Source organism: Lolium rigidum, chromosome 2, assembly GCF_022539505.1.
Source record: "Lolium rigidum isolate FL_2022 chromosome 2, APGP_CSIRO_Lrig_0.1, whole genome shotgun sequence".
Lineage (NCBI taxonomy): Eukaryota > Viridiplantae > Streptophyta > Magnoliopsida > Poales > Poaceae > Lolium > Lolium rigidum.
The window spans coordinates 222,779,810-222,790,480 of NC_061509.1; the positions used below are offsets into that span (position 1 = coordinate 222,779,810).

The window sequence follows — 10,671 nt, forward strand, 5'->3', positions numbered from 1 at the left end:
TTCTTATAAAAGTGAACAGAGGTTGTATATAAGTTATTCAGCACAGAAATACAATCCAATTACATTATAGACTTTTCATAAGACGTTTTTTGCACCAATGTTTATGTCGAAGGATAAGCTTCAGCCGAGTACTGATCCTTAGTTAAGCGCTTCTACATTACCTGAACTCAGTGCAAGCTGATCTATAACTGTAAACAGCAGTCAATGAAATGACTCATGCCTTCAGTTCTCGCACATCACACCGTTAAGTTGTTTTACCTAGGATACGGCTCTGTCATTGTAACCCCATTCACAGAAATGTCCTCTACCGACACAAAACTGGTGTTAGCTGAAGCTCGAGAACAAGGATGCAGGTTCCTGCCATAGCTGGAGCTCCCGAAGAAAAATGCTGGTTCTTCCGGTGCCTGAAGCTCCATGTTATCCCTCGTTAACATGAAAATGACTGTGGATATCTCAGGCCTGTCCGCAGGGTCCGCTTGGACACACATCAGCCCCACATGTACACATCGGAGCTGTTGGTCTCGAGTATCTTCGTTAAGTGTTTGGTCCATCATATGTGAGATTGTTCCCTTTTTCCAGTGATTCCACACCTATCAGTTGGTTATTTTCACCCCTGTTAGTGGGAACCTGAGATCTGATAATATGTTTATGTACATAAAGATGCACTAAATAGATCAGACAATACTGAAGTAAAATCAGCACGCACTTCAGTGATGAGGTTCACAGTGTTGCTATCATCAGACCAGCACTCTCTTCTCCTAGTGACGATTTGCAGGAGCAATACACCATAGCTGAAAACATCAATCTTGGGTGACACACGTTGATGATACACGTACTCCGGAGCCATATAGCCTCTACAGAGAATGTTAAATATTTGATTAGTACTCTACGGTGCATGGAGGTTTGAATTGGCATGTGAGCTTACGGCGTTCCAGCAGCTCCAGAAGTCTTGGTATGTGTGTGACCCTCTCCTAGCAGCCTTGCCAACCCGAAGTCAGCAATTTTGGGTTCCATGTCCTCATCCATAAGAATGTTGTTAGGTTTGAGATCCCGGTGGATAATCCTCATGCTCGAGTCCTCGTGAAGGTACAATATTCCTTTTGCAATACCAAGAATGATGTTGTACTGTTGCTCCCAAACTAGTGTGTGTCCCTCTCTAGTATCTGGTTCAACAAACTTTTGTTAGATAGTGCCGAATGACCACCAAAAGAGGAGAATGCAGTGGAGAAGTTGGTGACTGTAGAATTCAGTGTAGAGGGAAAAAATATATACCGGATAGAAAGTTGTCAAGGCTCCCGTTCTTGATGAATTCATAAACAAGAAGTGTATGATCCCGATTCGAATAATAACCCTGTAAACGAACAAGGTTCTTGTGCTGAAGTTCTGCCAACAGGAGAACTTCATTTTGCAGCTGATGCAAACCATGCCCAGCTGTCCCCACAAGTTTCTTTACTGCTATTTCCTGCCCATCTTGGAGTATCCCCTGAAACATTATTCAGACAAGCTGTGGTAGATACGGAGTCTGCCCTTTTAATTTATATACTACTAGAATTTCCTTGTATGTTTTACTGGAGAACAGCAAGGAAAAAGCTCTATTGTATGATTTTCATTTATAGGAAAGATTTACATAGTGCTGTAATTACCTTGTACACAGCACCAAAACCACCTTCTCCGAGCTTATTCCTCTGCGAAAAGTTTTCAGTTGCCTCTTCCAGCGCAGTCAGATCAAATATGACACACTGCGTTCTCGAGATTTTCTTGAATGCTGATGTCAAATGGCAAGAATGGTATGAATAAACGGTAAATTGGTTCCAGATCTTGAGCAGGTAGACATTCTTGATGCCACTCACGGTTGTCGTGCTTGGTAGACTTAATCCTTCTCCTGAAGCGAATGAAGACAAAACCCGCAAGAGCAGATATCAATACTACAAGGGAACAAACGACGCCCACAGAGATCCCTGCTACACTGGTCTTTTTCTTCTCTGCACAGCATTTATCAAGTCTAAAATTATGGCACTCTGGTGGACTCCGGATGCTGCACTTGCAAAGCTTCAGGATAACTGTAAGTGGCAAAACAAAGAATGGTGAGAGTGACCTGCTCGGGTGGTCTCTGGAGTAGCAGATGGCGGCTCGAGCTGCAGCATGGCCTGTCCCTGGTAGAACGGCCGCACGCTATACCTCAGGTCGCACCACTCCACGCGTGACGTGACATATGGTGGTTTGGTGCCCAGCTGGAGCTTTATCTGCACAAGAAGTTCCCCGAGGCAACCGCTGCACTGCGCCGGCGTCAAGACCGGCACGCACTGCGCGAGCACGTAGATCCTGGGGTCGAAATCAACTTCGCCCGTGGCGAAGTACTTCCTGGCGTTGGTGGTGGAGTTGCTCGAGCTCGAAGCAGCAGCCAGTGCGCGGTCAGACACGGCGGTGAGGATGGCCGTGGCCGCGGCGCTGAACTGCGCAACCGCGACTGCCGGAATGCTCCGGAGAGCCCATCCAGTTTTGATACTTGTAACCGGAATTTGGAAAGGGTTCAGCTGCATGTGTGTTCAAAACTGGACCGGAAGAATTGAGATGTACTAGTAAGAATGGAGAGTGGAAGGACTCCCAGCCGGTACGTACCTAAGCTCGCCGACCTGCCACGTGCTGAGGAAGTCCAAGAACTGGTGATTGGCGTAGCGGAGGACGCAGCCGTCCTCGTACATGGTGACGCCCGTGGCGTTGGGGCAGCTCTGGCCGGCGGCACGGAAGGCCACCCTCACGCACGCGGCGCAGGACGATGCGTTTGCGTCCCCGCGGCACAGCGCCATCGCGTAGGCCGGGCTGGCCGAGAGGATAGCGAAGCCGGACGGCGCAGAGGAGGCGTTGCCGGGGAGCGCCGCGGCGAGGAGCCTCAGGTTCGCCTCAAAAGAGCTGCTGAAGGCGCTGCCGGAGTCGCAGGTGCTGTCTTGTAGCGGACGAGCTGGGGGCAGCGCGAGCAGGACAGAGACCACGGCGAGGATGCCATAGCCCGCGAGCATCGCGCGCGGCGGCAGCCGCTCCGAGCAAGTGGGTTGCATTGCCTGCCTTTTCTTCGATCGGCACCCCACAATGGCTACTGGTGCGAACTGACGTATTGGAAAACGACTTCCATCGACCGATCGAGCTGCACCCTTTGTTTCCTCGCCTTCCACACCACAAAAGGAACTGCGCGCCTCTCAAATGCGAGGAGACCATCTCAAATGGTCCTTAAAATAAATTTGAAGTTTATATTAGGCTAGCAATAGTGCTAGTATCATGCACATCGGTCCCACAAAAATGGTGATGTGGTAGCTAATTAAAGAGGAGAGAGGAGATTAGAGTAACATAGGTGGATACTGTATCATAGCACATCTCACGAGAAAAGTTAATGCCAAACAAATCTTGTGCACAAATTTGCATTGAGATTTAAAAAACAATAAATATAACATAACTATGATACAACTTCATGATACTAACCACTGTAAAGATAGTTCCATGACTCGGGGTAGATGGGTGTTGTGGGCGAGCGAAAGCTCAGGCCGACGATGCCGATTCTGGTATCGACGACGCCCATGGGCGCTGCTTCCCCTCTTGTGGGTGATGCCGTGGCTCCACCTCACCTCCCCAAGTTCTTGCTCCGGGCGAAAGTTCGATTCGTTGCAAATCCTTTGAGTACACCACTTACTGAGGTGTCGCATCCGATCTCGACGGAGTCGCGCGGCAACATGGATACGACTTTCGGTGGTGTCCACTTCATCATCGATTCCAGAGGATTTCTTCGCCTTCCTAGTTCAAGCGTGTCAAGCCCAAGAACTACGGTTCCAGATAACATCACGTCAGCAGCGACTTTGACAGTCCTGCCCGAGAGTATTGGGGAAGGCAGTCGAAGCAGTTTCGGCAGCATAGAGGAGCAACAGAAGAGATGAATGGATTCACACCGCGAAGAAGAAGAGCGAGTTGCGAGCCGCTTTCGACAGTATGAACGATGATGTTACAATGTGCAGTCAAACAAGAGCCGCTTTCGCACACCTTATCTATCAGCCACAGAGCAGCTCGAGGCGCCATGTTACGTGCATTCGTACATCGACCCGAAAGATAATCTTGAAAAGGCCACTCACCTGCTTAGGAATTGTCGGCAGTTCCTTGAAGTCCGACAGTTTTGCGAGGATCTTAGGGCCGAGACAGCAGCAAAAGCCCACTCGAAGGAAAGGGTTGCAACTTATAGTTACCCACCAGAACCATATATAACCGAAGGAGGAGACGTGTATGTACCAACCGAAGTGTTCCCAGTGTCTCGAGGACAGGTCAACATGATCCATAAAACCAGTTTTTCGAAGAGAGAAGCCAAGAAGTTTACGCGAGAGGTGAAGTATGCAGAGGTCGCTATGGCTGAGGTACCCGAATATATCGACTGGTCAGACCAAAACATATCTTTCGGCAAGGTAGGTCATCCGAAGGCCGTTCCAAGACCTGGCCACGCAGCCTTAGTCCTCGAAGCACAGATTGGAGGTTACAATATGAGCAAGGTGTTTATGGATGGAGGAAGTGGTCTGAATTTGTTATTCGCCATCACAATGAAGGCAATGGGACTAACGGTCGATATGCTCAAAGAATCTGATACAGGTTTTCACGGCATCATCCCAACCCGACCCGCTTATCCCCTTGGCAAAATGTCACTGGATGTAGTTTTCGGCACACCTTGCAACATCAGAAAGGAGAAGCTTGAATTTGAAGTGGGTTAAGTTATTGGGAATCCCAGTATCATGCCATCCTCGGAAGACCAGCGTTTGCCAAATTCATGGTGGTACCTCATTATGCATATCCACAACTGAAGATGCTAGGCAATAACGGGACATCAATAACTGTTCACGGAAGTTTTTCTCGATCTGATAGCTGCGACAGGGATTTCCAGAAAATTGCCTCAAAGTTTGGCGCTAAGGAAGACCTTAATGCACTCGATGTTGTTACAGACCACACGAAACCACCAGCCGACAATCAGAACGTAAGATCCGACGAATTTGACGTGGCAAAGGAGGCGAAGAAACAACAAGTGCACCCCTCTGACCCGAAGAAAACAGTCAATACTTCGGCAGATCTTACTGTCACATAGGAAGGCGCGTTCATCGAGTTCCTCCGTGAGCGCTGGGAAATATTTGCATGGGAGCCATCCGACATGCCAGGTATTCCCAGGGAACTCACTGAGCATTCCCTCAATGTTGACCCCAAAGCCAAACCTGTACAGCAGACGATGCATCGCTTTTTAGAACCAAAAAGAAAAGCTATTGGCGAAGAAGTTAATCGACTCCGCAAGGCGGTATTCATTCGGGAGCTCAAGGAAGCCGAGTGGGTAGCTAACCCAGTCATGGTGCCAAAGAAGGATACGACAGCTCTTCGCATGTGTATCGACTACACAAGCCTTAACAAGCATTGCCCAAAGGATCATTTCCCGCTGCCTCGTATCGACCAGATAGTCGACTCCACAGCAGGGTGCGATCGCCTCTCCTTCCTCGATGCGTACTCATGATATAATCAGATCAAGCTCAAAAAAGAAGATCAGGAATTAACTGTGTTCATAACCCCTCACGGCGTTTATTGTTACAACGTTATGACTTTCACGTTAAAAAACGCAGGTGCCACTTATCAGCGGTGTATGCAAGCTTGTCTCGGAGAGCAAATCGGTCAGAATATTGAAGTCTATATCGACGATATCGTGGTAAAAACCAAAAACGCAGTCACCCTCAACGACGATCTACGCGAAACTTTCAGTAATCTCGACAGATACAAAATAAAGTTGAACCCGAAGAAATGTTTCTTCGGGGTGCCAGGAGGACAGGTGCTCGGGTACTTCATCTCAACTAGAGGAATAGAGGCCAATCCTCTAAAAATCAAAGCTATCCTCGACATGGAACCGCCAAAGAATTTGCACCAAGTGCAACAATTGGCAGGGCGATTGGCGGCACTTAGCAGATTTATCGCCAAGTTGGGAGAAAAATCTTTGCCCTTTTATCAGTTAATGAAGAAATCGGAAAAATTCGAGTGGACAGCCGAGGCGCAGGAATCCTTCTATAACCTAAAGAAGATACTGTCGACATCCCCAGTTCTCGTCACTCCACATGAAAAAGAACCAATGCTAATGTATATAGCTGCAACGGTGCAAGTCTTCAGCACGGTCTTAGTCGTTGAGAGAGAAAAAGTAGGGAGAGTTCATGGTGTGCAACGACCTGTTTACTACCTCAGCGAGGTACTCACCCCAGCAAAGCAGCGATATCCTCATCACCAGAAGCTGCATATGCCGTATGGAGGACAACACGGAAGCTACGACATTATTTCACAGAGCACCCGATTATTGTGGTAAGCGAAGCACCATTGAAGAATATACTCACCAACCCGGAGGCGACGGGTAGGGTATCTCAATGGGCTATCGAGATAGCACCACATGATATAACCTATGTCAATCGGACAGCAATTAATCTTAGGTTCTCCCAGATTTCTTGGCTGATTGGATTCAATCGCAAACTCCAGCAGCACCCAACATGTCTGGATCCTGGACAATGTACTTTGACGGATCAAAACGGAGTACAAGTGCAGGCGCATGAGTAATATTGATCTCACCACAGGGAGACAAGATGAGATATATTTTGCGTATGAACTTTCCTCTGCCGACAAATAATGAAGCAGAATATGAGGCACTGTTACACGGGATGCGTATGGCTAAGGCATGTGGAGCAACCCGTCTGGAGATTCACTACAAGGATTCCGCTGTATTGCAACAAAAATTATGGCGACGGCAATTTTTTGTTGCAATAAATTGTAATATTACCACGAATTATCTATTTGTGGTAATAGGAGGCGTGTATTGCAATGGTCACGAAATGTTGCGTTAAATAAGTTTTTTGTGGCAATAGAATCTAGTTATTGCAACCAAATGTCAGATCGTGGCAATAATCTCAACGTATCTCCACAATTTTATTACGGTGCCATAGATAGTTCCATAGTTGCAATAGGGAACATATATTGCAACAAAATCGATATATGTGGCAATAGTTTTCACATATTGCCACAAGATTTCATTGTTGCCAAATAGTATATGATATTGCAACGATATTGGAAGGCCCCACATTTCAGACCAGATTTCTTATTGTCATGCTTTGGGATATTGCCAAAACAGGAATACACCTCACCATGAAATAATTTTAATTTATTTTGATAGGAAAACTAGTTTTTATTATAATAATAATGTAGGACCCAAACATATTACTCCTCTTCAGCAGAACTAGGCAAAAAAAACAACGCAAAACTCTGTTTTCCCTCCAAAACTTAGAGCCAATTTCTTAACAAAATTCTAAACGACCTACAGAATTTTGGTTTACCGCTATTTTTTTCGTATTTGTAGCGGATTCCCACCAAAACTATTCATTAACTAATATATTTAGGTTTACCATTCTCAGTAGAAAAGAGAGAATATGGCGACCGACTGCTCTCGCCCAAGGCGACAGAGGCGACGCGCCGCCCCTTCCCCATCGACGGCGCCCACTCCGGCCAGGTCGTTCACCTCTCGGGACCTCGTCTGCGTCTGTCCCGGGCGGCCCCTGCCCCCGCTGCCGGCTTCCATCCCCGCAGGTATGCGTCCCGTGGCGGTCAACTTCTCCAGGCCCCGGGCGGATCTGTATCCGATCGTGTTTATCCCCGCAGGTATGCGCCCACTGTCGGCGGGGACATCGGCGATCTGGAGAACAAGATCATCTCCCGACCATGCATGGCTTCATGTTAATCCGGGATCCCTGCTACCGGGCTACCTTCCTGTAGAATCCTCAGACTCACGGCAAGATCATCGATCTTCCGTCTTTGGGACTTGAGATCAAAGATGACTTTCTCGTAGACTGCAATTGCCTGCTCTCCATCAAGGAAACTATTCCAGACTGCATCGTGCTCCTGGCTCAGCCTGACGGCCCCTTCATATGGTACTGTAAAGTGTAAAAAGTTTTAATTTGTCTACATCAGTCGATCTGTAGTTTGCTGTCCGGGCTGCACCTAGCTTCATAGAAATTTCCTCCGTTCCTATTATTCTCATGTGTGCCCTCTGCATATGTGTTGCCTAGTGATTGCAAATTTCTAATTAATATTTGTAAAATATTAATTTGCTTCTGGAACCTAGTTGGATAGGGCTAAATCTCTCGATTTGTAGTGTGCCCTGCAGGTGCAACTAGCTGCATATATAATTTTCACCTGCCAAAATGACTGTGCTTAAGTGGCTTAGCATTTGTATATTGAGGTGGGCATAAACATACACATTTATTATCAGTTTTATACTAACTTTGCTGATGCTACCTTTTCTTCAGTTAAGATTTACCGAGTACTTTTCAGTAATTTTTGGTCAATCGTCCATGCATGTATATGAGTAAAGCAATTCTATGGCATCTCTTATTTTTCGTTTCTAGCGACATTACCTAAACTGTTCAGTTTTTGTTTACGCAGCTAAATAATTCATACACTTCAGAATGGTTTGTTGTTGTACTGAAGTTGATGTTCCATTAAGTCATACACTGACAGCTGCAGTGAAGTTTTATTTTTACCAATATCAATCTAATTTCTTCACATTGTCTGCAGCATTGTTCCATTAAAGAATGACTATGTGGAAATGCAAGTTAATGAGGTTAAATGTTTCTTTTTTCAGCTGAGATGTTAAGATGTTGATTCTGCCTAGTATCAATAGAATAGATGAATCGGGCGAATCAGTCTAAGGCTATTTCTGGATGTACGATGTGTTTCATGTATTATTGGATTACTAACTGGGTGATAATTTTTAATGTCCTCCATTATTTATGCTAGACTTGATTTGTAGGGTATTATCCACATGCCAACACCTGAAAGAAAGTTGTTGTTCACTGTATTGCACTGTCTATATATAGCATCAGCCAGTTGAACAGTAGAGACAAAAAACTGGTCAAGGTATCTCTTCAGCAACTCAAATAATTTTTGATTTTGCTACTTGATAGAATTATCACTGTTTCTATTTTTACTCTTATGTTACTTCCAAAAAATGACTTCTGCAGGACACTCTTGAATTTATGCAGGCCATTTATATATTCATTTATGGGAGGCCAATGTGGGTCTACCATGAGTTCTAGCAACAATCGGTCATGTTGGGTATGTTTTTGAGTTCAGTATTGTATACATAGCAAACTTTGTATTGACACATGTCAATTGCAATCCACATTTCTGCGCAATTTCCTTCTAGTCAGTAAGTATAATATCTAGTAGTAACTAATTTATTTTAGCATTCAATTGCAATGTATAAGGTCAGCTGAGCATCATATGGTTTTGTTCAGATCTCATCGTGATTATTCCTCTGGCCAGATTTCCTTTTGCATATTCATATGTTGATAACCACTATGATTTCTATGTCAAACAAGCTATTTAAAATGGATAGGATAACAATTTTTTTTTTGCATGCTGTCATAGCTTTGGCGTGTGACAAAGTTGAGTATACGTATTTACAAAAACAGATCAACTACATAGTAGAATCCAATATACCACTGCATTTTGACAAGTTGATATTGATAACGAACTTTTTTTCAGGTCCCATAGATCAGCAAGACTTCTATATTCGGATATCAGCTTTGGACATGTTAGGCAAAATATTGCAAGGAATACATATAGAATTAGGTAGAACATTATAATTTGACGCAAGGTTGTAAATTATCTATTATTTAAACAATTAATATGTATTGGATGCTATTCCAGTAATTAATATTGAAGTATTTGTCACTACATTCATATTGTATTCTATCATTTGTGTCTATTGTGCTATGGTTCACCCAGCCAATCCCATGGCAAAATGACTAATGCCACAAAAACAAAAATTGTTTCATAGTTTCTTGCCACGCTTCACTATTGCTATGGAAGATTATGCGCCACAAACTGAGCTTCGTTGGCATAGGTTATTGCCACAAATGATGTCGCCACGAGTTTGTTACATGTTGCGTTAACCTATCTCCACAAACCAATTACATGTTGCGTTAACCTATCTCTACAAACCAAATTGTGGCATCAAGTGATTGGTGCCACGAGAAAAAATGTGGCAACTTACCACATGGTTGTTGCAATAGCACACTTTATTGCCACGATTGCTTTTTTGTGGAAATAACCTATTACCATGTGTCCAATTGCAACGGATGCCAACGAATGTCATTTTGTGGCAATAGGTGTGTATTGCAACAATTTGGCATGTATTGCGACGAACGACTTTGTTGCAATAGACCCAGATTCTTGTAGTGATTTATGGTGATTCACATATTGTAGTATAGCAGTCGATGAATTTATGCGATGCAGTTAGTGATAACATGATCGCTTACCGTCAACTATACCAATCTATGGAAGCCAAATTCGAAGGGTGCGAGCTAAAACACATCGGGAGAGCCAGCAATGAGGAAGCCGACGCTTTGGCAAATATAGGGTCCACATGTTCCCCTATCCCAGATGGAGTCTTTTATGAAGTAATTGCTCAAAGGTCAATTAAAGAAAAAGTATCGGCACCTCTGGGAGTGTCGACCGATAGTCCAGCAAATAAAGAGGATGTCGAAGGTCCTGTACTACAGCCAGCAGAGCAAGTATTTCTCCTTGAACCTCAGTGGACTGAGCCTTTCTTAGCATACGTAATGGAGCAAAAACTAC

At 44.8% G+C, this 10,671-nt stretch overlaps 1 protein-coding gene and 1 long non-coding RNA gene across 3 annotated transcripts; one reads left to right on the forward strand and one right to left on the reverse strand.

Moving 5' to 3' along the window:
* Nucleotides 1-254: 254 nt before the first annotated feature.
* LOC124688205 (cysteine-rich receptor-like protein kinase 44) lies at nt 255-2,993 on the reverse strand. Its single transcript, XM_047221917.1, has 8 exons — nt 2,620-2,993; nt 2,096-2,505; nt 1,851-1,982; nt 1,644-1,765; nt 1,273-1,483; nt 926-1,163; nt 707-854; nt 255-590 (listed from the first exon to the last, which is right to left on the reverse strand). Exons 1-8 carry the CDS (start codon nt 2,805-2,807, stop codon nt 255-257), a joined length of 1,785 nt encoding a protein of 594 aa, XP_047077873.1. The 5' UTR covers nt 2,808-2,993.
* Nucleotides 2,994-7,857: 4,864 nt separating this feature from the next.
* Nucleotides 7,858-9,753, forward strand: LOC124688206. 2 transcript variants are annotated; one of them, XR_006998449.1, is made up of 3 exons: nt 7,858-8,946; nt 9,051-9,144; nt 9,577-9,753. It is a non-coding gene; the product is annotated as an uncharacterized LOC124688206 (long non-coding RNA). The 2 variants fall into 2 exon arrangements; XR_006998450.1 differs by having other exon boundaries at nt 9,072-9,144.
* The last annotated feature ends 918 nt before the right edge of the window (nt 9,754-10,671 follow it).